The sequence below is a fragment of the Oryx dammah genome, unplaced genomic scaffold, assembly GCF_014754425.2.
Source record: "Oryx dammah isolate SB20612 unplaced genomic scaffold, SCBI_Odam_1.1 HiC_scaffold_23, whole genome shotgun sequence".
Classification (NCBI taxonomy): Eukaryota; Metazoa; Chordata; class Mammalia; order Artiodactyla; family Bovidae; genus Oryx; species Oryx dammah.
Window position 1 is genome coordinate 40,768,952 of NW_024070207.1, and position 27,145 is coordinate 40,796,096.

General features: G+C 43.1%; 1 protein-coding gene across 7 annotated transcripts in view; it reads right to left on the reverse strand.

Moving 5' to 3' along the window:
* Positions 1-9,642: 9,642 nt before the first annotated feature.
* ARHGEF6 (Rac/Cdc42 guanine nucleotide exchange factor 6) overlaps positions 9,643-27,145 on the reverse strand; it is a 117,313-nt gene continuing 99,810 nt past the window's right edge. For 4 of the 7 annotated variants that reach the window (XM_040266252.1, XM_040266256.1, XM_040266259.1 and 1 more), the window contains 10 exons: positions 25,317-25,403; positions 24,475-24,553; positions 23,338-23,483; positions 21,893-22,018; positions 20,306-20,326; positions 19,101-19,194; positions 17,918-18,007; positions 15,609-15,708; positions 13,714-13,768; positions 9,643-12,070 (listed from right to left, as the gene is read on the reverse strand). In XM_040266252.1, coding sequence (XP_040122186.1) covers positions 11,930-12,070; positions 13,714-13,768; positions 15,609-15,708; positions 17,918-18,007; positions 19,101-19,194; positions 20,306-20,326; positions 21,893-22,018; positions 23,338-23,483; positions 24,475-24,553; positions 25,317-25,403 — 939 coding nt within the window. In that variant the 3' untranslated portion in view covers positions 9,643-11,929. The remainder of the gene's footprint in view (positions 12,071-13,713; positions 13,769-15,608; positions 15,709-17,917; positions 18,008-19,100; positions 19,195-20,305; positions 20,327-21,892; positions 22,019-23,337; positions 23,484-24,474; positions 24,554-25,316; positions 25,404-27,145) is intronic. The other 3 variants (XM_040266254.1, XM_040266253.1, XM_040266255.1) reach the window with 3 other exon arrangements.

Consider the following 27,145-nt stretch of genomic DNA (forward strand, 5'->3'; position numbering starts at 1 on the left):
TTGTTGTTACTTAGCATCTGAAGCCCCAGGCCAGGTTGTGGGGGTGTGAGTTTGTGGGAGAGGAAGAGTGTGGTGTTTTCAGAAACTTGGTTCTGAAGCTTGTGGCACCACAAAATATCTTGGTGACAGTACACTCCCTGGAGGGTTGTGATAGCTCTGATGGATGACAGGGGCGCTTAGCCAGTGAGAAGCTTGCTCTGGAAATGTTGCAGGGGATTGCAAAGAGGCTGGGTTTTCCTCTCGATTAGTCACAGCTAAGTGAAGCTTAAATGAGAAGCAGTTGCTTATCTTTTTAATAGCTGTCAAAGTGGTTCCACCTTAGGTAAGAGGACATGGAGCGGGGAAGCATTCATCCCTTGGTCTTGTCACCTCCAATTGAGGGGGTTTTCACACAAGAAGCCCAGAGTGGCTTCATCTTCCTTACCAGTAGAGGGCCCTTCCTCTGGCAAATACAAGCAGAAAAATATTACTGTAGCAATAAGAATGAGGCTGAGGAGAGGTCGGTACAGTTCTTGGCTGCTGGTCCTGCTCTTTGGTCCTCTGGACAGCACAATCCCTTCTTGGCTGAGTGACTCAGAAGGCCTTAGAGCATGAATTTCTAACATGAGGCTGAAGAGTTGCTGGACAAACTTGCTGGCTTGTGTACTTTCTCCAAGAGAAGTTTGGTCTGAGCCTGGGTGACATTGTAGGTTCAGAGATATGTCCACAGTGCTATCTTGTCCTCTGGAGTGAAGATCCTTCTACAGTGTCACTCTCACATGGGAGACTCGAAGGAAGAGGGGCAGCGGCTGTGGCAGCAAGAAGACCCTGGTCATGATCTTCTCACACGGAGGCCAGGCCCCCATCTTGCTGACGGGAAGGCTTGGCCCAGTCCCAAGAGAAGACAATACACCGGCCACAACTGTCCCCGCCTCACGGTTGCTGAGAACCCACTGTGGAGCACAGCCTTGGGTGGGCAAGAGGGTCATTAGAAGGGAATTCATGTCCAGGCCTTTCTACCCTCACATCCTCTGATTGAAACCTTGTCCCTGAACTTCACCCTGCCTTCTTCTTCTTTGGAAACCATGATGTTCCAGGCTATCTCTACCTCTAGGAACTGAGTGGCTAATAAAATCTGTTATCAGAAGGAATGCTGTAGACACAGAACCTCAAAATTTCTAGGCTATCTCCTCTGCTGCTGTGCTTCCTGATGCTGCTGCTGCTGCTGCTAAGTCGCTTCAGTCGTGTCTGACTCTTTGCGACCCCATGGACTGCAGCCCACCAGGCTCCTCCATCCATGGGATTTTCCAGGCAAGAGTACTGGAGTGGGGTGCCATTGCCTTCTCCGGCTGTGCTTCTTACTGTCCTCTAAATGCCACCTCCCACAGCCCCAGCCCAGAACTTTCTCCTAAGTGTCAGCCTCACAATCCAAGTGCCTTCAACCCCTCAGATGGCTTCCACCTGAGGTCAGCCTTACCCTTGCCAAGAACTCAAAGGCCCGTCCCCTCCTGTTCTCCTCCTGTTTTCCTCCTATTCTACCTGTTCACAGGGGGTCATCTGTCCCAGCTAAGGAGTCGAATGACCCCCTTCACACTACTAATGTCATGCCTTTGGTCTTGACCTGCCCCCTAGAGTGTGTCCCCTCTGCTCACATTTCCAAACGGTGGGCCCAGGGGTCAAATCCGAGGTATCCATATGGAGTCCTTGATCTGAACCCTGCACGATGGGACCCACTTTTAGTGTTGTCCATTCCACTCGGGACAGTCTTACCCTGTCTGCTTCCTGAGCCACCAACCAGGCCTGACCACTCACTGCACTCAATCCCACATCCCATTCCCCCAACCCAACAAGTCAACCTTATTTTTTAAATAGCTCTTAATCTACTTTTTTCTATCTCTACTGCCAGGATCCTAGTGTGAACTCCTGCCCTCTGTCTTCTGGAAATTACAACAGCATCCTAGACTCCCTGCCTCCATGCCTGCTCCCTCTCATCCATTCATCCTTCTCATCCATCGTTCAGCAGCCAGAGGGAATTCTTAAATATAAGAATTTATATTAAGATGCCCACCACTTAAGAATTTATATTAAGATGCCCACCACTCTCCTCCTTTTTTTAAAAAAAATTTATTTATTTGGCTATGCCTGGTCTTAGTTGTAGCATACAGGATCTTTAGTTTTGGCATTTGAGCTCTTAGTTCTAGCATGTGAGATCTAGTTCCCTGACCAGGGATTGAACCCAGGCCCCTGTATTGGGAGTGCCAAGTCTTAGCCACTGGACCACCAGGGAAGTCTCATGCCCTGCTCCTTTTTAATAACCTGAGAATAAAGACCAAAAATAATGAACTGATTTTTTTTTATCCTGCCAATGTCTGCCCCAGTGTAAGTGCCAAACCTCAGCTCCTCTGTGCAAAGCTACAAATGCTTTCCTGCCTTAGGAGATGGGAGTGCTATTTTCTCTGCTTGTGACCCCATTTCCCTCCCCACTGTCCCCTGCACTGAGGCTCACAGCACTTACAAGATTAAGGTGTTTCCTCCTACGCTGGGAGCTGCTTAGGGACCAAGACTTTCTCTGTGACAGTAAGGAAGACTTTTTCCAAGACAGTAACTTCGGTGTCTACTGACAATCTGGCACAGAATTGGTTCTTTATTCTTTGTGTGGGAAGGAATCAGTGAATTAGTGCATGTAGCTGCTTCCAACCCAGGAGTCCATGAAATAATTCTGTGTGTTGGTGAAAGCAAGAATTTGCCATACTGTAAAAACCTTCATGACATCAAAAATATCTATAGGATGAAAATATACTCAGGGAGGAGAGAATGACTGAAAATTATACTGTCGATAAGAACAGATAATATATTTTTATTATATTTTGCAAAATAGTACATGATCATTGGCAAGATAGTCCATGATGTTGGTTACAAACTTCATGTAATATTTTCAAAGTTGTTCCAGTAAATGACAAGGACTTGGGTCCATTTCTGATCTACCTATATTAATAATATCCTGATCATAAATTATCAAACTGAATTTATTTTTGTAAATGTTATCACTTTGCATTCTCGCTAACGAATGGAGAGAGGAATGCTTGAAATGATCAGTGATTTTTATTTTCAGAAAAAGAGAAAATAAAGTATGAACAGGACTGTCTGTGTTCCTTGATAAGAAGCAAATGTCTACAAAAGGAACAGTATGCCCTGGCAAGCTATCAATACAGGGGCCCCAGTTAAAAAGAAACAACATATAAATTCCTGGGCTCCAGGAGGGAAGACATTTTGTGTTGAATCTGACTATTTCCAGAGGGCCTGACCGCATTGTTAGAAGTCACACTGCCTTAGGCCTTTAGAGCAGTCTGAAATACTTTGGAGACACAAAAAGGGAACATGATTTTCATTATTTTTCTTTTGCTCTGTGAAGCACATCTCCACTTCAAAAAATACCGGAAATCCTCAGTGTAGTGCAGTGGTTAAGTCTGGAGTCAGACAGAGACAGTCTTAATCCAGGCTCCACTGTTTTTCCAACATCATCACCACAGACAGTTCATTTCATCTCCTCTGGGCCTCGGTATCCTCATCTGTAAAGTGAGGAGATGCTAAAAATACCTGCTTTGCAAAGTTGATGAGGATTTGATGAGACAATTCTCAGAAAGCCCCCAGCAGAGTCTGCTCTCTGGAACAGATCATCCTATAAAGAGCACCAAAGGGGGTCCCCATGTGGTCCCCGGCACACCAGCCTGCATCCAGTGGCATAGGTAGACAGGATGGCACCTTAAAATGTTTGAAACTTCCAAGACCAAGGTGAATAGCAGCCCAGGTACACATGAAAGGCCTTGCCATGTAGTAAACCAAAGACCACACCCAATTTGAAGCAAAGTGAAAGCAAAAAACAAAACAAAACAAAACAAAACAGGCAAGTCTAGAACAAGAACATATACCAAATACTAGAGCAGGTCTGTGTGTAGCAAAGACTTTCCTATAGTTTCATAGTCAAAAATGATTAACAATCAGAGGCTGAGGGCTGCCAAACTTTTCAGTAGTCTTAAGCAGTTCCAAGTTCCATCCTCAGGATATTTAGGAAGATTTTTTTTAAATCATTGATTCCCAATATAAAGTATGTCAGCATATAAACTTCCCCCTTCCAAAATAAGTGAGGTCCTACTATGTAGCACAGGGACCTATTAATATAGTTAATATCCTGTGATAAACCATAATAGCAAAGAATATGAAAAAGAATATGCATATATATGTTTAACTGAATCATATATACCAGAGACTAACACAACTGTGTAAATCAACTGTGAAGTAAAAGTCACTGAGTCGTGTCTGACTCTTTGCAGCCCCATGAACTATACAGTCCATGGAATTCTCCAGGCCAGAATACAGGAGTGAGTAGCCTTTCCCTTCTTCAGGGGATCTTCCCAACCCAGGGATGGAACCCAGGTCTCCCACATTGCAGGAGGATTCTTTACCAGCTGAGCCACAAGGGAAGCCCAAGAATACTGGAGCAGGTAGACTATCCCTTCTCCAGAAGATCTCCCTGACCCAGGAATCGAACTGGGGTCTCCTGCATTGCAGGCGGATTCTTTACCAACTGAGCTGTCAGGGAAGTCTGTACTTCAATAAAATTATTATTAATAATAAAATCTCCTCCTTCCATACCACACTCCTCTGAGTAACCCTAAGAGGCAATTCAGCAACTCTCAAGAAAACCATTTAAATATATAGCTGCTTTCCATTCTTCATTCCTGGAGTTCCACTGAGTTATCCATCACATTTTCCCTGCTAATGTAACTCCACTTAAAGCCCAATAATTTTGGTCACTAAACTTATCTTCTGTACCTCTCTGATGGTAATTTCGTGTGTTTGTGCATGCATGCTCGGTTGTGTCTATCTCTTTTCGACATCATAGGCTGTAGCCCGCCAGCCTCCTCTGTCCATGGAATTTTCCAGGCAAGAATACTGGAATGGGTTGCCATTTCTTGAAATCCCACATGAAACCTTTAACACAACATCAATCTGATTCACATTTCTTGTTACTATGAGTTAAAGATGTGTATTTTTTGAAAGATTTTTTTTTTAATGTGGACCAGTTTCAAAGTCTTTATTGAATTCATTACAATATTGCTTCTGTTTTATGTTTTCTTTTTTTGGTCACAAGGCATGTGGGATCTTAGCTCCCCAACCAAGGATTGAACCTGCACTCCCTGCATTGGAAAGTGAAGTCTTAACCACTGGACCACCAGGAAAGTCCCAAAGACTTGGTTTTTTATCCATCCACCCACCCATCCAACAGTGAGTGGTATGATAGGTTCTGTGCTTTGCATGCAATGGATATGACCAGTCTCTGCTGTCAAGTAGCTTATAGAATTTTGCATCACAGGTGTGCAAACGTTGAAAGCCCACCGTGAATGCTGCAACATGGGTCAGAATCAGTGTTACAAGGGATACACGGGAAGGACATGTAACTAGGACAAGCGGGGGAAGGTGGGTTTCAGGAAAGGCTTTCCAGGACATGTGGCACAGATCAAGCCTTAGGGGATGCTGGGGGAGAGGGACCACATGGAGGAAAGGAGGGCCCAAGAGATAGAGTGAATCATGTAAAAGCAAATGTGTGAAGACAAATAAAGGGTTCTAGGGAGCAGGCAGGAGGAGTCAGCTCACAGCAAGCCTCATGTGAAAAAAATATGTTGGTATACTGGCCTAACAGCACATGCTGAAGCCCAATCTAGAAGAGCATTTGTGCTCACCTGGCAGAGAAAAACAGCTCTCTGAGCTCCTTAAATTCTTTTGTTTCCTTCTTTTTTTTTTTTTTTTTTTTTTTGGCTCTGTGGCATGTGGGATCTTAGTTCCCCAAACAGGGATGGAACTTGTGCCCCCTGCAGTGGAAGCACAGTCTTAACCACTAAACCATGAGGGAAGTCCCTAAGATTGTTCCTTATTTTGAGTTTGTCTGATATTTCCCCATGGTTAAATTCAGGTTATGCTTTTTGGATGGAAAACTACACACCTGATGTGTTCTTCTCGGGTGTCCTATTTGGAGGCATGTGATGGTCATTGGCCTCTCATTGTTGTGTAAACTGTGATCCCTCACTTCAGGTGCTGTCCAATATCCCCACTCTATCTAGAGTTACTATTTCTTACCTTGCAACTAGTAAGCAGTCTTTGGGGAAACACTTAAAGACCATGCAAGTAATTTGGTCATCATCAAAGTTTCCCTCTATGTTTAGCATCCAACAGTAATTTTGGCCTGAATCGGTCTTTACTATGATGGCTGCAAAATGGGAATTTTTCCAACTCCAGAGTTCCTTTCTCATTTACCAGTCAATACTCATGGTACTATAAACAAGAACCTTCCGTTTCTCCCCATTTATTTATTGGTATAGACTCATAGATTTCTACTTTTTCCAGTGCTTTCTAATTCATTACTGTATTTTGGTGCTCAAATTTTCCCTAGTTCGGCCAGTAAGAGCCTCTTTAAGTTCACACCTGGGTCTTTCTCACACGCCCCTCTCATATTTCTGAGCATCACTTTCTGGCAGAACAAGACATTCCAGGCTCATTTTGTACCTTTCCTGCCTCAGATGCAGAATCAGCCATTTCTCCAAGAAGCCCTTCTTCATTTCAGTGCAGAGTATAGTGTTTAGAAACCAAGTTGTGGGCACTAGGTGTGTCCATTGTGTTAAGATGTCACTTCTCCTAGGAAATGTATGCATTTAGATGTACTTAAAGATGTGTGAACTTAAAGAGGCTCTTACTGGCCAAACTAGGGAAAATTTGTATATGCACATACATACTAAAGCTGTCAGCCTTAGCAAATAAAAATTCAGGATACCCAGTCATATTTGGATTTCAGGTAAACACTGAAAAAGTTAGTATAAATATATTCCATTCAAAATTTGGGACCTGATATATACCAAAACATTATTTGATGTACAGCTGAAATTCCAATTTAACTGGGTATCTTGTATTTTATCTGGCAATCCTAATACATACAAACATACACACTACATGTACATAAATGGACACATACACATGCAGAGATATATATGCATATGCGTTTTGGAAATCATGAATTCATACAGATACTTGACCTGAGTCTAAATGGAAAAAGAAAGAAGTTGTTTGATGTACAGGGATGGGAAAGGGATTCTAGACAGGACAAATGGCATATTTGGGACTTAAGAGAAATTCAAGGAGATCAAACTTAACTGAGTGTGGTAGTAGCAAGACACCACATTTTTAAACAGGTCAATGATATAGTCAGATCTTTTAGATAATCATTCTACTGGCACTCAAGAGGCCAGACACCAAGAGGCAAAGAGATGCATGAATCTGAGGGAGAGATGACAAGCACCAGAAATAGGCAATGGAGGATGGAGAGAAATTCAGGGGCTACTGCAGAGTTAAAAATGGTAAGACTTGATGACTATATGTATAAAGGGTTAATGTATACATTTATACAGGGTTGAGGGAGAGAAAGGAATGAAGGATAACGCCTATTTTTCTGGCTGGGGCAACTAAGTGGCCATGGATGCCATTTATTGGGATAGGAAACACTGGAAGAGCAGACCTGGGACCTCAAATGAGGGGTCCAGTTTGGGACATGCTGACTCTGAGGTGCTGTAGGACATCCAAACTGAGATGTCCACAAGGTAGCTGCCTCCACGGGTCTGGAGCTCAGGAGAAAGGTCAGGATGGAAAAATATGGACAAGGGAGTCATCTGTACTTTGACAAATGAAGTTATAGGAATAGACAAGATTGTCCAAGAAGAGGCAATAGAAAGAGAGAGAGGAAAAGAGCATTAAGGATCAGCAACATTCACGAGGCAGGCAGGAGGCAGATTCAGCAAAGGAGACTGTGGGGTGGTCAGAAAGATTGAATGAATGCCAGGAAAGTTGGGATCATGAAAGCCAAGGAAGTAGAGATTTAACAAGGAGGCAAGGGACAAAGGTCAACATAGTGAAAGCTATGGTTTTTCCAGTCCTCATGTATGGATGTGAGAGTTGGACCATAAAGAAGGCTGATGCCAAAGAATTGATGCTTTTGAATTGTGGTGCTGGAGAAGACTCTTGAAAGTTCCTTGGACTGCAAGGAGATCCAACCAGTCAATCCTAAAGGAAATCAACCCTGCATATTCATTGGAAGGACTGATGCTGAAGCTGAAGCTCCAATACTTTGCCACCTGATGTGAAGGGTTGACTCACTGGAAAAGACTCTGATGCTGGGAAAAGTTGAAGGCAGGAGGAGAAGGGGATGACAGAGGATGAGATGGTTAGACAGCATCACTGAATCAATGGACATGAGTGTGAGCACACTCCAGGAGATAATGAAGGATAGGGAAGCCTGGCATGCTGCAGTTCACAGGGTCACAAAGAGTTGAGATGATTTAGCAACTGAATAACAAAGGGTCAGATACTGAAGAAAAGTCAGGATGGATATTGAAAAGTGCTCCTTGCATTTGTCAATAAGAGCTCATCAGTGACTTCAGGAGAGTAGATGGCCAAGGTAGAAGCCAATCTGGCAAGTGTCATGTGTAGAAGAGGCAATGCGGTAGAAAGAACATGGATCCAAGAGGCAGACAGACCAGGGTTTCAAATCCCTGCTCCACACACACTAGCATATTGTTCAATCACTGTACCTTTCTTTACTTGTAAGATGGGGATATTAATAGTGAATACCCAATAGGGTTGTGTAGCACACAGGAGGTACAGTGTTATAGCTATTGCTTCAGTGTAGGAAACATAAACCACTGAAGTGATCTCAAGCAGAAAAGTAGTATCAGGTGCCTACAAAATTGATGACTACAGAAGTGGAAGTCAGGGGGCTTCCATTAGACTAATGGCTGTCAAGGTCATAGCACAGTGGTCGTGATCCAAATCTAGTTTCAGGGGATATGGCTGCTGCTAGAGTCTGTCACCCACAAAGCTGTGAGTACAGAATGTAGTACAGAAGCCACAAACGTGTCCTTGGACTCCCTGCCAGCCACCAAGCCCTGGGGAAGAGAGGCTCTGCCTAACTGAAGCCTTTCAACCTTGTGCAGAGGCATCTCATTGGCAGAACTGAGAATGTATCAGAACCCACACTATATCCAGAATCCTAGCTGCAAGGGAGTCTGAGATAGTTATTTTTTAGCCTTGGGGTAAGGTAAGGGGAGGAATGGATGCTGAGTAGCAACCAATAATACCCAGTGCAGCTATCTTGTTTGGGAGTAAATATTTTCACCCTGACTGCTGAAACTGGCATTCCAACTGTGGTCAAAATAGAGCAAAATTGGCAAAATCCTGCTAAATATACAAAGAGATGGAAACAAGACTGAAGATCAAGGGATAAGTTTGAAGAGGAAACTGAATATCTCTATCTCTAATATTGAAGAAAAACGGCAAGAAGAGGAATAGACAGTTTATAGTTTGGGGCCAGGAGGAAAGGGGTGGTGAAGTTAAGGGAGGTTCTCCCTCAAGAGACATATTATCTCTGCAAAGTGGGGAACAAACATCATCTGCCCTGAGTGAAAAAGACAGAAGCTAGTTCAGGGGCCTGATGAGCATGGATAACTAATAAGGGAAACAGGAAAGGAAGCTGACACAGCATGAGAAATCTTTCCAAACACCAGCTAGCAAAAAAAAAAAAAAAGAAAGAAAGAAAGAAAAGAAAAAGAAGAAACACAGGACTTATTTTATAAAGCATTGTTATTCTTATTTATTGAAAATGTCCATTTTAAAAGTCTTCAAAATAAAAACAAGTTAGAAAATTTGAGCTTGTGTAAGAAGGGACACGACAGAAGAGGAACTGAAACGCCTCGAAGGGTAGCAGTTTAACTACAGGGTTACAGGGACCCATTTATAGAGTATTGTAAACAACACAACTATGGAGACACTGCTGTCAGGCTAACATGGCTTCATTTCCTGTATAGGATTGTTGAGTGTGAGCGTGGACACCACTCTGCAAAAACTACATTACCCAGAGTACCCAGGGCCTCTCAAAAGAAGGGCCACACCCCCAAAACATGCATATGGACACGTCACTTTAAAATAAAGACCTGTCAATATTTTAAGCAATCCTATATACCTTATCAACTAAAGTATTTGTAATCACAAAAAATGTTTCCTACAGATATCGTTTGCACATTTATTGCAAGCCATTGACTAACCACAGACAGGGCAGATGCTACGATCTGTGTTGTTGTCATTGCTGTTTTTCTTCTGGAAGTGAAGGATGGCATCTCTAAATCATTGGGCTAAAAATAGAACACAGCCATTCCAAGAAGTCTTCTTCGGTCTTCAGCTTCCAAAGACGGCTGTGTGTGGTTGGCTGAGATTGGTCTGCAGGAAAAGTCCATTTCCTGTGGATGATGTAATTTCTGCCATGTGGCAAGCAGTCAACAGCCCCATAACAAGTAGCTATGGGAGTTGAGACCCCTCCCCACCCTGTACTAAAAAGGAAAAGGGCTTAGCAAGCTGGGGAGTTCAAGTTTGGTTTCTAAACAACATTTGCAAAACCCACATTTATAGGTACCTACTGAATGTATCTGGGAGACAACTTTGATCTGTCCATTGGTCCTTGACCTCTCTTTCCAGTGATCTCCCCCATCTGGTCAAATTGCCTCTCTTTGGGAGAGACAGGGGCAGGTTGCAACTTTCAACTGTGCTGGATTTGGATGTATGCTGCTCTGCCATGACTGCCTTCTATACCTGGTTTATCACAGTTCTAATTTCTCAGATATTGGAAACCCTCAGCAAGGGTTTGATTCAATGAACAACTTGAGTAAACCAGTTCCAAATAATCAGTTTTGCTAGGAACCAGCACACAGCTACTAGAGGGGCCCTTTCCTTCCAGCTGTACAAACTGGCCCAACAGCACATATCTGCAAATCATGCTTAGAGTCCTACTCAAAGAGGCTGATGACTATTACAGCATCTCACAGCATATATGGGAGGACAATCAAGGGAATTAAAGCTGTCTGCTAGGGCGCCACATCACCTCAGTGTAGACTGAGGGATGAGAAGTTGCAACTTGAGTATGTGATGTAGATAAAAGGAACTGCTCACAGTCTATATTTTTAAAAAGCAAAAGCACACACAAACCAGTTTACACACTGATTGGGATGGTTGGCTTAAAGCATTGGGGAAATAGAAAACTTCTACACAAGGCAGAAGGCCAGGGACAAAACCTAGCATGCACTGGCAAGAGATGGGCAAGTCGGCTACTGAGGGGAAGATGCTCCAGTGCAGGTTGCTGATGGATTTGGTGTTGGCGTGGGTGACCAGAGCTTCTGCCCCACAGAATGGAAACATAAACCAACACGAAAGGAGAAAGGGTACTACAGTTTTCTTGGTCTTATAGACAACACAGGGTAGTCATTTTAAAAAGCGGGTATTGAGGGTGGCACAGGCTGTGTCAGGGAAGGGCAGCTGGATCACTGGGCAAACATATTTGCCTTTCACCTTCCCCAGTCAGAGTTCCAGAAATGTTGCCTTCAGTAAATTAGGTACTGAGGGGCTGCCAGGTAGAGGGAAGCGTTAAGGGGAAAGTCAAGTTCACATTTCAATAAGCCGTGGCCAGCCACTTGGGGAGAGCAGCCAGCCCAACAAGAGTGACCCAAGGATAATGACTGGTAAAGAGGCACTATGAGTTGAAGGCCATCTGAAGACCCTGTGAGTCATCTGCCTACAATAGCTTCCCTTTGCTTACTGATGGAAAAGACTCTGGGGAGACTTCTCCCACCCCTTCTTGCTTTTTTACTCCTGTCAAAAAAATAAACAACCAATCAATAACCAAACAACCACAAACACTCATCCAAACACACACACACACACACACACACACACACACAGAGGGAGAGAGAGAGAGACTAAGATATGAAATAAAAACCAGAGAAGTGAGCAAACTGAGTCAGATCACTCAGCTGGACATTTCCTGACACCCTACAGGCACCCTCTGCCAGCCGCACAGTGATGGTTATGGGAGAATGGAGGTCTTGCTACTGGACTCGGCCCGAATACACTCATCAGTTTGCTTCAACAGCCTCCGGACCAGCTTCTCTAGGTCCCTTCTTGATTTCAACTCTTCCTCCAGGCATTGCTTCATTCTTTTATTCTCCTACGATGGGAAAAGGCTGATTGGTTACCAAACAAACAGTCCCTGCCACAGGGCTCCTCATGCTCAACCTCCTAGCAGCCTTCACCACTGAGGACACTCTCCCTCCTCAAACTCCTCTCCCTCAGCAGCTTCTGGATTATTCTACTTCTCACTGACCAACCCCTGGAATATCAAGACAAGTATTCTCTAGGGCTCTGGCCTGGGCCCTCTTCTGACTCACTCTTTTCACTTACTGTTTCTTTTCTTTCAACTCAAGTATCTATGAAGAGGCCACCCCAATTCTCTCTGGCACTGACCTCATCTCAGCTAAGGAGCATCAGGTCCACAGTCCCCAGGGCCAACTTGATATTTCCACCTACACTTGTTATAAGGCCCTCAAGTTCATTATGTTCTAAAGTGAACCCAGTATCTCCCCCATCACCCAAACATCTCTTCCTCCTGTAGTTTCTGATTTTCATGAAGGACACCACCATATCAAAGTATATACCCAGATGAAAAAGTTTCATCTTCCATCTCTGTCTCTTTCTCTTTTTTAAAATAATTTTATTTATTTACTTTATTTTTGGCTGTGCTGAGTCTTCGTTGCTGCACAGGCTTTACTCTAGTTTTGGAGGGGGGGCCGCTCTCCAGTGGTGGTGCACAGGTTTCTCATTGCAGTGGCTTCTTTTGTTGCAGAGCATGGGCTCTAGGCATGCGGGCTTCAGTAGCTGTGGCACATGGGCTCTACAGCACAGGCTCAATAGCCATGGTGCACAGGCCTCGCTACACTGGGGCACGTGGGATCTTCCCGGGTCAGGGATCAAACCCATGTCTGCTGCAATGGCAGGTGAACTCTTTACCACTGAGCCACCAGGGAAGCCCTCTGAGTCTTTCTTAATTCCCACATCACAGCACCATTTTCCACAGGCTCTAACTCCGTTATATACCTCCTTTACTTCCATGTCCCTCCTCTGCAGCCTCAGTGGCTCTCTCTCCTCAGCTCAGGACTTCATCATGTCTCACCTTGAGTTCTGTAATAGCCTCCTAAGTGATCTTCCAGCTTCTGGTCTCTGTCCTTACAATCTAGCCTTTACCTCATCACCAAGTACAGGCAGTCCTCAAACTCAAAGAAGAGTGCCAGAGGAGCCCACAATTCATGACTTATTGGTTCTATTTACATGAAGTCGCTCAGTTGTGCCCGACTCTTTGCGACCCCATGGACAGTAGTCTGCACCAAGCTCCTCCGTCCATGGGATTTTCCAGGCAAAAGTACTGGAGTGGGTTGCCATTTCCTTCTCCAGGGAATCTTCCCTACCCAGGGATTGAACCCAGGTCTCTCACATTGTAGACAGACGTTTTAACGTCTGAGCCACCAGGGAAGTCCCATGAATGACTTATCTTTTCTTAAATTCTATTTGCAAATGTCAGGGAACATGAAAATTGTAACTAAGTTTGGAACCCTATTTTAAATGCTAAATAGGTATATAAGCAAGCCTCAGAAATTGAAATCCAAGGTCACATGGTAAAATTGACAAAACTCACCTGGATGACACAAGGGAAATCCCCACCTCACCACCTTGTTCCTGGCTTTCTCCTGAGGGTGTTTACCCATGCGTGGCAGGGAAGAGGGAGCAGGCTTGTTAGGATCTGAGAAATTTCATTACCTGTTTCAGCTCTTTGACCTCATCCTTCAAGGCATAAACAGTATCAACAAGGCTCCTAGAACATAAAGTTTAGAGATTAATAGTTGGCATCGAAGTATTAAGTGATACTTAAGAAGAAAAGCAGCTTTATAGAAATACAGTTTCTGAAAACCAGTGACCTTTCTGGCGGACCTTTCTGGGGAGACATGCTACTATGAATGGCCCGTGTCCCTCATTTTTATGGGCTAACAACCACCATCACACCAGCTCATTCCAATGCCGAGTCACCACACTTTTTCTATTACCTCTCTCCTCCACTGCTCACTCCCCAGCTCAGGTGAGTACGGAAAAAGCGACTAGTATATTGTACACCTGTAACTTATATATTCGCTCAGTCATGTCCGACTCTTTGTGACCCCATGGACTGTAGCCCACCAGGATCCTCCGTCCATGGGATTTTCCAGGCAAGAGTACTGGAGCGGGTTGCCATTTCCTCCTCCAAGGGATCTTCCCGACTCAGGGATCGAACCTGGGTCTCCCACATTGTAGGCAGACACTTTACCATCTGAGCTACCAGGGAAGTCCACTTATATATTATTGTATATCAATTCTACTTCAATTTTTAAAAAGAAAAAAGTAAAAAGAAAAAAAAAGGGACTAGGGCTGCTCGTAAGGTTTTGATTTCTCTCTTGGGGAAAGGAAGGTGCATCACCTGACATTCTGTAATGAGAGGTGGCACCAGGCCCTGCCTAGCCTACAGTATCTGCACGAGCACACTGCCCTTTTCACCATCATACGTGACACAAAGTCAGGGCATTATTTCTGGAAGATTCCACATATTCCAAAAGGGATAAAGCACCTTGGCTGAGTTGTAGAAGAGTCATTTCCTCTCGCACTCTCTCTCCCTGGATGAGGACTTTGGAGATCAGAGTTCCACTTATTCTACATCTTACCAGTCCTCTAACCTTGGGTAACCAGTTTTCTTCTCACCCTCTCTTGGTCTCATTTTCTTCACATACAAAATGGGGATAGTAACCCATTCCCTGAAAGCCTCATAAGGTTGTTGGGCGGGTGAATGTAGCCATAATGATAGTAATTAAAGTATTACTACTATTGAGTTAATAACTATTACTATATGACCATCACTTATTGAGTGATTATCATGTGCTGAGCCTTTGTACTTCTTATTCCATTTCACCTCACAACAACCCTGAAAGTATTATTATCACATCCAGTTTATAGATGAGGAAACTGAGGCAGAGAGAAGGGAAGGAACTTGTCCCAGGTCACACAGCTAACAAGTACCAGAATCTGGATTTGAACCAGGGCTGTTCTTCTCTTGAGCCCAAGTGCTTTACCATTTGGCCGTATCACTTCATACACCAGATGGAAAAATATATTGACGGTGCCAAGTACTATGAAAAAAGCTGTCCTATGCAAATTTAGGCCTGACTTCAGAAATGACTCAAGTTTAAACAAGTATTTAACCTGATTTTCCCCTGGTAGGTCACCCTCATTACTGTGCAAAGGTAGGTCAAGGACATAACTTTCTTGAATCACAATTTCCTCATCTGTAATGGTGGTGAATCTCAATGGTGGTGTATCTCATTGGATTGCTCTAGGAGCAGGGGAATTGGTGCTGTGGCCTTCCCAATGCCTCCCCAACCCATGTGGAGCAGTATTCCTTTGTACCCTGAAGTCCCTTCCTGTCCGAGGAGCTGGCTGCCGCCTCTGCCTCTCCTTTCTCCTTCCCTTTGTTGTGGGAGCAGCCCTCCCTGGGCTCCCAACTGTACTATCAACCAAGAGGGCCTCATGCTCTGATGAGGAGGGTCTGCCCTTCAGTGCTGGCTTGGTCTGCCGGAACCTTCTTTCCAGCCCCTGGAAATACCAGAAAAGGTTTAGCCAGCTCTACTCACTTTTCTTCAATGATGGTCTGGCCGTTGCTTCTGGTTTCTTCAACGATGAGTTTCTCCTCCTCAGGGAGTAAGACTTGGGGAACGGAATCTTTGCGAGCACCTACAGACAAGGGTAGCCAGAGGCAGAGGAGGGGGATTACTAGAGGAGACTATTTATTGGGGGTTTGTTCCTTTCTACGATTGTTTTTGAGGGGTCTTTGTTGACGGCATCTGGCTGACTGGCACCCCAAGAGCAGTCACATTTTCTGACGAAATCTTTCTAACATGAGAAATGAAATGGCCGAATACATTGTTCCAACCCTGGGGGCGGGGCACATTTTGTATCCAGAAACAATGTGAAAAGGCTGCTGTGAGATTATCCTCAACCAAGGCTCCCCTCCTTTCCTGTTCTGCCTCCTCCAAAGCAAAGAGCTGGCCAGCAACCATTCCTCCCTGCCCATCTCTGTGGAATGGCACACCACACTCTGTGTTTTGTATTTTAGGGTTAATCATGCAGAACATAGCCCTACATGGGGATGCAACATGCTTAAAAAGTCTTCAGAAGCATCATTCACCCCATTTGTTCTCCACCTTACAGGGTGACACAGAGTCAGTGGAGACTATTTTGATCAAGGGTAGAGTGCGGGTGGGGAGATGACCAAAACAGCTGCAAAGATGCAGGCATCCTGACCACTGTCTGCTCATCATCTCCCTGCTCTGGGATGGAGAAGGTGACAGAGCAGCCATGGGACCTGACCAGACAGCTCTCCTGCACCTCCAACCTCTGCCTCCCTTCTGGATCCTTCCTCTGAGAGCTAGATCCCTTAATCTGTCTCCTTGAGCCACTGGCTTCCTCTCTTCTGAGCTAATTCCCTTCAACTTCTGAACACTCACTGCCTTCACTCAATCTCCATGCTTTCCTCGAAAGGGATCTGTCTCTGTCTTCTGCAGGGCCCAGAACTTCGTAGGTGCTTAATAAGTGGGTAGCAGACTGGCTGACTGACCAACCAACTGGATGCAGCGAGAAACAGTAGGGATCAGTTTTAGGGGAGCAGGACTTTTGGCTGGAGAGGGATGTATGGTGTCAGTCACCATGACACCATGATGCTAAATGGCTTACTGCGTGCCAAGCACTGTGCTAGACACTTTCCACACATAAAAGGGAGGCCAGGGAGGAGGGGAGACAATGTGACTCTTGAGGCCAGAATGCCTGCCTGCACCTCTGAGCAAATTTCCTGTGTCTATCAGAGTGAAGATAGGAGGAGGCAGGAGGTGAGGTCAGATATCATAGGAGGGCTGCTGCTTCTAGTGTCTCCTTGTGTCCCTCTCTTTCCTGGTTTCTATGATAAAAACTGCTCTCACTTGCCTTTCCTGGCTCCTGGAATCTTGTTATTAGGGCTAGGCATGCCCAAAGCTGCAGCCAGGTTGGGTCTGAGAAGCACAATGTGTGACACTCTCCCCTTCAAAGTCAAATGTATCAAAGTCCACATAGAATGCTTTTCCCATGATGCCCTTAGAGACATGTCACTTTGACAGCACCCCTCAGGGTGGTTCACTGAGGAATCCCTGCCCACGCTCAAGCATGGGCTCAGTGGCTGTCCCAGGGGAGCCTTAGGGAGACCTCATGGCTTCTGCAGAGGCAAGACCCTGACACCAGGTATCCTTAATGTCTGTAATAATGAAAGGCCAAGGACATAAGCCATGTGACATGTCTTTTATAAAAGCATAAGGAAGAATCAGAAAACATCATCTCACTTTCAGGCTGGGAGAAATACCCTCACCTAATAGGTCCCTGATAAATTGTAGACACTCTCAACAGGCCCTGCTAAGCAGCTACATTTCCAGATTTTCAGAGCAACTCTGAAACTTGAGCTTGGTGAAGCTCTGTTTGCTTAAATATGCAGCTGATCAAAGATAATATTTTGACTTCCTTTCCAAATCTGCCTATAAGAAGAGATTAGCATCAGTTCACAGACACAGGAACCCTTTGGGCTCTTTAATTCCTAACTAGTGTTGGTGAAGGTATTTGTGTACTTCAAAGGAAATTGACTTTAAAAAAAATTTTTTTTTTCATTTCTATCACCTCCAACTTTTTTTTATTCTTGCATCTCTCTTTCTCTCTGGGTGAAAAGAAACAGTGGGTAAACAAACCGCTTGGTAGCTAAAACCAGCTTATCTGAAAGATGCAGCCTTGTACCCACTCCTCTGCTTCAAGTCACCTGCTTTACACACCCTGCAGCCCATCTGGGTTGCTTTGCTCTTTTTCCAAGAGGCAGTGAGCAGTAGTGAAGAAACATCACTCATTAGAGAAAGTGGCTGGGGGGACCTACTTGAGCCATGGCCTTGTGGAAAGCTTGCGCTGGTACAGTAGGCTTCAATCACCTTCAGAATCTGAGCATCTTCTTCCAGAGCAGCCGTACCTGTCAAATGTAAAGAATTGTGACTTTTCACAGAGATACACACCTCTGGACCCTTGAAATGATGCACGTGGGTGCTGGGTACTGGCTTCTCTGACCAATGGTGTTCATGCAAGGCAGGAGAGAAAAGCTGACCAGCTGTCATGGTGGAGCGAGAGTGACAGTAGCCCCGAGGAGCTCTGCGGTCAGCACCAGTGAGTTCAGCACCGAGAGTGGTCTGCCCTGGAAGCCACTCAGAACACTAAATTAGAGGGCCTCCCAAGTGTCTCAGAGGCTTCAGGGCCAGCACTGGGCTTGGCGCTGGCCTCAGTTCTCAGCCGACACACCACACCCTTCCTCTCCATCAAATTTCAAGGCTCACCTTCTCTAAGGAAGCTTTCCACCACTAACATAACATATTTTTTCCCCAACCAGCCAGGCTAGTCATTGATTCTCCCTCTCCTCTCCAAGCCCCTCCAACTCATCCCAGAAGTGACTATTAACACGCTCATGTGCAGACCTAGGAGTGGGGTGGGGGATAGGGGATACAGAAGCTGAAGTCTAGCAAAGGTTTATCCAGACTATTTCTGACTGATACACACAGCTCTGTACCCATTTAGGAAGCGTCACTTACTCCTTCATATGTGTCCCAGAGTGCCTTGTTCCCAGCAGCAGAGGCAAATGTGTATGTATCCACTGGCTGACCGACTTTGCAGTCTGTCTCTAAATCCAGCCCTGTTTCTATACGACAGCAGGCAGATTCCTTGACTAACTGAGAACATCGCTGAACATTAAACTCCCTTCAGGTCTACTGAGTCAGTCTCAGTAAAGGCAAATATCTCAGGCATTCAGAAACTAAGAACGGAAAAATGTATCCTCTGCAAATAGGTCCCTTTAGTATTTCTAAACCAGGTAAGGCCAAATAGTCAACACAAAAACCATACAGGTGAAAAGCAGCAGGAGACAGCTTATTCCAAAGTCTTAGAGGAGGTTAAGCCTTCACATGCGTTTTTCCCTATGGGAAAGATGATGCTGAGAACATACTGCTCAAATCTTCTGCTTTCAAAAAATTCCTCATCTATAATCAACTTTCAAAAAATAAAAAACACATACATACTTTTCCGGATGACATATTCCTCCTCTGATGGTTTTCTTTCAGTCTTTCTTTTATGAAGAAACTTCTTCATCGTTTTGGGGCTTTTACTAGACTCCTATAAGGGTAGAGATTTCTTCATGAATTAAGGTTCTCCCCCTTCCCACCCCCCGAAAAAAAAATTAAAAAGAGCAAATGAAATTAAGTAGAATGGCTCTCTGATTTTTACAGTTTCACTCAGGAGGGTATCAAAATTTAATACTATACACAGTAAAAATGGCTCCAAGAATGGCATGGGCCAACTGCAGATGCAGGAGGCAAAGTGCCTTTAGGGTACCATCTGGAGAGATGGTAATGGATGTCACTACTAGAGAAATAACACTACTCCTAACTGGGTTTATACTTCCCACTGATACCATTTTAAGGGAATGAAATATCAATTTTAACTATTAGTGGGGTATAGACCACTTTTCAAAGAGCTTCAAAACTAATAAATTCTCCTTAGCAGCAGTCCCACAAAGAAGAATATCAACTTCCACTTGCCAGACAGGAAAATTAAGGCAGAGAGACTAAGTACATTCCCTGTATTCAGAGAGAATAGCCAAATGAAAGATTTCCTGATAAATAATGTGGGGTTACACGTAATGTACTGACAGCCAAGCAAGGCATATTTTTAATTAGCAGATAAAAGATATATGAATTGTTGGATTTGCCATACGAATAACCAGAAAGTCTAAAAGGTGCTCATTAAGTATCCGAGTAAACAGCGATCATCTTATTTCAACCTTCCATGCAATGTATATACAGGATGAATGGATAACAATTGCTACCTTAAAAATAAATATGACAAAGAATTTAATTTCTTCCTATTAGCCTCAGTGATCTCCTTAGAAAGCAGACAGACATGAAAAACTCACATGTGACAAAAATAACAGGAAACATAGAAATAGTAAAAAAAAAAAATAAGCCCATGGAAAACAGACATTTTACATGCTATTTCTGTTTTCCCTGTTATTTTTGTCACACGTGAGTTTTTCATTTTTGTTCATATTTCCCAAGAGCCTACTTTTTTGAAGAAAGTACTTACATGTCAGAAATGTATCTTCATATTTTAGCTACCAATTGTAAAAAGGGACAAAACAAGCATAAAGGAAAGCTTCATTCATCAAAGATTACAGCACAGCATTAAATGATGTCACTGTACACCAAAGATATTGTTCTACCCTTACCTTTAAGATATAAGACATCCTCTAAAGTGAATATGTAAAGAAAGAGAAGATGAGCGTGAGAGGTCGATGGTTATAGTGACCAAATCCATTTATCAATAATTCTAAAACAACATTTGAAATGTTAGTGTTATCATAAATTACACAGAGAGAATATCATCATGTTTCCCACATTAGTTTCAGATGCAATATCGTCATGCAAAAGCCCAAGGAATACAGTTCTGTGAAGAATTACAAATGCTGAAAATTACTGAAATACACACTATATAGTAAGAACATATTAATAACTCACTTCTCCCAGCAGAAACAAAGTGATCATGCCTTAGTTTTAATGGATTAGTTCTGTGAAGGATTAAGTCAACTTTACCCTTCAAAGCTCACCTTAATTTGAATTTAGTAACTGACAATTACAAAATATCCATCATTAAAAAGGGGACTTAGGTAACTATGAAGTGGCACTCCTGGTTAAGGTAATCAGAGGAGAAAATTGGATGATTGCAGGAATCACCGATCAATTTCCAAAGCCAATCTCTGGGGCTGTTTTCTGGCCAAATTCTGAATAGAGGTACATAATAAAGATTCAGCTCAAGGATTATTTTCCTATCATGTCAGGTTGAAAAGATCAAAAAATCCTCTTGTATCCAAACATTGTTCTACTTTTACTGCACTAAGGATTGGAGGCAACAAGTGAAACAATGGCATGGTGTTTTAAATCAAAACAAACTCAAAACTGAGCTAAGTCTGTGTTACGCGTCAAAAACACACATTTGGTACAAAAATATATGCTGCCTTGGCACCGTAATTCTAAGACACATCTCATAACTGTCACAAACTTAAATCTTCATGCGTTAAGACCTATTTAAAGAACAGTTGCTAATAAATGAGGATCTTTTCTGAAAGCTGAAATGATGAGAACCATGCTAGGGAAAAAAAAAAGTTTGGATGGAAAAGGTAACACTCCACACAGTTTCAGAAGATAGTGACTGGCATTTCCTGACTGCAACTTCGAGACAAGAAAAAACAACAACTTGAAATCCCCATTCTACCCAAATATCAAATGTCTTCTAGGCTTGTTGCTTAGAAGCCTCTTTTTTTAAAGACACTCCTTTCATTAAATTCTTTCTTTCCAACTGCAGCAAATAATTCAGACTTTCATAGTTCAGACCCAGGGTTTGGTCCCATAAAACTTTTACTGATTTGGTTTCATAGATCAAAATGGTTAAAAATGCAGAACTGGGTCTGCTTAGTTAGCAATTTCACGCTAATGAAGTGACTTTTGTTTGAGATGTGTGTATATCATGACCAATTTATAGAATTATCATATCATCATAAAGGCAAACCAGGGGCCCTTCAGGAGAAGACCGGAGAAACTCAGGCAGTGCACAGAAAGCCTGTGAGTATTTAAGATATATGTGTAGATGGACAATGGGGAAACGAAAAATTAAGAAAAAAAATCACTGAGTCTGGCTACTCAAGACTTACTGACTGTACCACCTACCATCAATTCTAGCACATCCCCACAGAACTCTTTTTAATAAGCTACAAAATCAGCTTGTCAGAAGCATTTTATACCATATGTAGCAAAATTACCTCTTTATAACCTAGTGCTGCTGATGGTCTAAGTGGAGGTGCAGGTCGTAGACAACTTAAGCTCCACGGTTTTATAATTTGAGGAGGCTCCAAGGGTCCTCGGGGCTGTCCAGTAGAGCTAAAAGACTGGGAAAATGTCTGATGAGATGGTAGCAATTGGCCATATGAACCCAACCCTGGGCCACACACTGAAAGAACAACAATAGCTTGGTTGGATCTGAAAAGCCAGGCCCAGAAAGGAAAAGACGGGAAAACAAGTCTACAGTTGGCGAACTGGCATTCTCCAGTCAAGACCTGGGGCCTCAAAGGAACAGCACAACAATGACTCCACATCCCATGAGCCTGCCCTCCCTCTGTCCTGCAATTTCATTCAAGTCAGATGTTTTCTTTTTCCCCTGAAAGGGAGGAAAGTGGAATAACAGTCAACATTTAATGAGTTCAGTCATGTGTTTGGTACTCAATTAGGTGCTTACATAGGTTATTTTCAGAAAAGCTTAAGGCAAACTTTAGCAAAGCGAAGTAACCAGTCAGCAATCGGCAAAGTCAAGATTTGAACCCAGGTCTGATGCCAAAAGCCCTTTTTCTTCTCACAACACACTATGCTCAAAACTGGAATTTGGGCATCACAGGTTTGAATGTTAACAGACAACACAGCACATCTTCAGTCTCACTCAGCAAGTACAGTAAAATCTCATCAATTCAAATTCTGTGAACTCTGTGATAAAGAAGGAGGCAGCTCTCAAAGTGTACCCTTAAAGGTTAATGAAGAAATGTGATAGCATAGATGGGATTACATGGAGATGTTTCAGTACTTAAGAAGGTAAACTATCTCTTTTGCCTTAGCACATTATCAGTACAAGCACGCTGTTGTTCAGTTGCTAAGTTGTGTCTGACTCTTTGCGACCCCATGGATTGAAGCACCCCAGGCTTCTCTGTCCTCTGCTATCTCCCGGAGTTTGTGCAGATTCATGTCCATTGAGTCAGTGATGCTATCTAACCGTCTCATCTTCTGGTACCCCCTTCTCCTTTTGCCTTCAATCTTTCTCACCATCAGGGTCTTTCCCAATGAGTCGGCTTAGCGCATCAGGTGGCCAAAGGATTGGAGCCAAACCATTGATGAGCATAACGGTTGCCAAGTAAAATAAATCCTGTTTATCACTAAAACATCTTAGCAGGACTTCTGGTTAGAAAAACTTTGCTAGCAGTTCAGTTGGAGTACCTTAATAACTGTCAAACAAAGCTGCATATCTCAAACTCTGTGTTAATCGGGATGGGCCTCCCCCATAACAAGAAAGCAGAATTAATGAGGTTTGACTGTACTTCTAATCCTACAAATCCAAACTATCCAAAGGCTAAGGGCATGCTCACTACTCTTGTAAGTCCTCAGTAGGCAGGATTTGACAAGAAACTGAATAATCTCTGGACAGGATAGACACACTACTTACGGAGTGAGCACTACAAGATGATGATGATGTTTTGGATAATGAACTGCAAGAGGCAGGTCCTCTGATCAGCCTGTACAGATGCTCCAGCCAATCCTGGAAGTCCTGGTTGTTGCCGCAGTGGACCACAATTCTCTCTACTATGTTACCTGGATCACCCGATTAGGAGCATTTGGAAACAAAAGACAAGGAGGACCTTGAGCTTGCCTCATTCATAAACACACTTCGTGCAGCTAGGACTTGGGTGTCTATCTTGAGAAGTTTTCATACCTATGAGTTAACCCTGTTGAAACTCTTCTATCAGGAACAGATAAGCCATGATAATAAAGATATAAATACTCATATTTGATTTATAAAAACCATCCTTGATTTCTACTGCTTATAGAATCTTGGAAGTAATATAAAACTTCACTCCAAACAAACTCACAGTCCCCAAATTTAAGCACAGGGCCCATCTAGTTCATAGTCTAAAAGGAGAATAGCATACTGCTTTACCCAATATCAAAGATGAAGCCAGATCCAACTAAGACTGGTCTTTAAGCCAACACCAAATCTCGAGCTCCCTATTGGGAAAGAAGGGGTTAAGGTCTGGGGCCAGCATCCTAGTGTTAGCCATTGAGTTGTATCAGTGAAAAATGTGCAACCATTACATCAAACAGGTTTGGCAAAAGGGACAGCAGGCCAGTTGGGGGACGTGATCAAGGTGTGGCAGATTGCTCAATCTGTGAGCAAAGTTTCATGGCTTTTCAGCACTTTTTAGAAACACAAATCTTGCTAATTCATAGACTGATGATAAAATTTTGATAAAAGTTCACATCTTTGGCTCCTCTGCCACCAGGGAATAGATGACAGAAGGGAGAGAAAACTGTATTTACATCAGTCCATCTTGTTATTTTGTAGCTCTTATGCAAGAGAAGATTGAAACTAATGGCCAAGCTGAGGCTCATGAATGACCACGAGTCTTCCCTCCTCCTGCTGTAACCTAATTATCCAAGGAAATGGAATATACTTTACCATGTCCATGGAAAACTTGCTCATGGACTATGTAACAGAAAATAGTGTTTATTTATTTAAATAATGTTTATTTATTTAAACCCCACTTCATTTCGAAAAGGATTTGAAGAAGAGAAAATTACCTACCTGTGATTTCAAATGTGGAGTCATTCCCTTCAATTTCATCTAATCTAGTCACCGCCATTCCTGCTATTGGTATTTTTCCCTACCAGAAAAAGAACATCCCCATTAATTCTGTGGCTATATATGTCTCTGTTTTTGTTAGATTTTCTGACCCTCTTAGGAACCACTGCTGAATTATGGTGAGACATATTTCTCCAGTGTGTCAATAGATAATGTGCTTCTCTGCTTTAAATTTTAATCAGACAAGAAAGCAATGGGAAAATGTGGGTTGTGTTTTGCTAACACACCGTAAATCATGAAGTCAGGATTAAATCACAGTTTACGCTCCTAACAGATTTTCAGGAGAGTCCGTTAACAAAGCAAAAACTCAAATTTCATGAAAATTAGTCATTGCTAGGCCAAGATAGGATAGGGAACAATAACTTATAATACTCAGTGTCTTGGGAGTCAACTGAAAGAAGCTGAATTTCCTAAGGAGTTGAATGACTTCCATCTCAGAAACTTGGGTCATATAATGTGACTGTAATAAGACAATCACAGAGGCAACTGTCAGCTTTATATCTTCTCAGCAATAATGATATGATCTAGGCCTGGAAAATGCTGCCATTAATTTACTTAGTTGCAGACTTTGATTTCTGTTTACACATTCATGACCTATCTCATAACCAGAGCAGTGGAGGTTCAGGATAAACTCATTATACTAACACAGAGGTCTATGTTCAAAGGAATATCTGCTCTCATAAACTGTTTAATTATACAAAGGGTCAGAACATTCTGCCTTTTCTGGCTGGAGCTCAGTGGAAACAGTGCATCTAGATGAGTTGCTTTATATGAAATCTACTAACCTGATAGATAAAGCCACTCATCCGAGGACTTGCAGACAACATTATCAAAACACTTGAAAATAACATGAGGTACCGCTCCTCTTTTTCCTGAAGTGGAGGGGAAAAGATTACATGTAAACAGAAATTGCACATTTTGTTTATTAAAAATTTCTGGAATTGTTTTTGTAAGATAGATCTTATATAAGGCAATGAAACACAAATAGTGATTAAAAAAAAATACCCAACTTAAAAGTACAAAACTCATTTAATTGTACTTTGAAATGTACATAAATCCAATTTATCTGTCTCCTTCCTACACACAACGTGTGTGCTCAGTTGTTCAGTTGTGCCCAACTCTTTGTGACCCCGTGGACTGTAGCCCACCAGGCTCTTCTGTCCATGGAATTTTCCAGACAAGAATACCAGAATGGGTTGCCATTTCCTTTTCCAGGGGACTTTTCTGACCCAGGGATTGAACCCCCATCTCCTGCATTGGCAGGCGGGTTCTTTACCACTAGCACCACCTGGGAAGTCCATCTATACATAACAGTTAAATACAAATGACCATGCTTGTTTCCCAAGCATGAAGGCTGAAAAGTCACACTGTTAATGCCTTCTTGCCCATGATGCAACCATATAGCACAATATAAGTCTTGAGGTTCTCAAAGTGAAAATGATTTTACTTTGAAAAGTGGCCAAATAAAGGGGTTCAAGTGATAAGAAATTTATTATGCTCTAACACAAGGGTCTCCAACCTCTGCAATCTAATGCCTGATGATCTGAGGTGGAGCTGATGTAATAATAATAGAAATAAAGTACACAATACATGTAATGTGCTTGAATCATCCCCAGACCATCCTGCCACCCCTCTCCCATTTGTAGAAAAACTGTTGTCCCCAAAACCCATGTCTGGTGCCTAAAAGGTTGGGAACCACTGCTCTTAACCCATGTGTTAAACTCTTCCTAAAATTACTGTTAATCAGTAACTACACAATAATTATTATACCCACATAACAATAATTATTATACCCACATAAAACAAAGAAGGAAATAGTGGTCATGTATGGATGTGAGAGTTGGACTGTGAAGAAAGCTGAGTGCCGAAGAACTGATGCTTTTGAACTGTGGTGTTGGAGAAGATTCTTGAGAGTCCCTTGGACTGCAAGGGGATCCAACCAGTCCATTCTAAAGGAGATCTGTCCTGGGTGTTCTTTGGAAGGAATGATGCTAAAGCTGAAACTCCAGTACTTTGGCCACCTCATGCAAAGAGTTGACTCATTGAAGAAGACTCTGATGCTGGGAGGGATTGGGGGCAGAAGGAGAAGGGGACGACCGAGGATGAGATGGCTGGATGGCATCACCGACTCGATGGACATGAGTTTGGGTGAACTCTGGGAGTTGGTGATAGACAGGGAGGCCTGGCGTGCTGCAATTCATGGGGTCACAAAGAGTCAGACACGACTGAGCGACTCAACTGAACTGAAAGGAAATGTTGGACACAAATGCTTCTCTGAACTCCTTGAGCAGATATGCAGTGAGTAAATGCCAAAGATGTTGCTGGGCTTGCACGTCCACCCGTTTTACCTACAATTATCCTCAAGCCCAGTTCCATCTCCTTCCTCCTGCTTGAGAAGAGCAACCTTTCAAGGCTAATTTTTCTAACAAGTGTTCTGCGTTCTCTCCCATCTTTCTCTTGGTTGGCTTCCTTCTACAGACATCTTATCTCCTGCTCCTGCTTCCAGCCACTTCTCTTGTCTAACTCACTTTTTCTGCTGCCTTTAGCATAGGCACATCTCCTGTCCATTTCATAGGCTTTCATCTGCCCCCTGTGGCTTTATTTCTTGACGTTT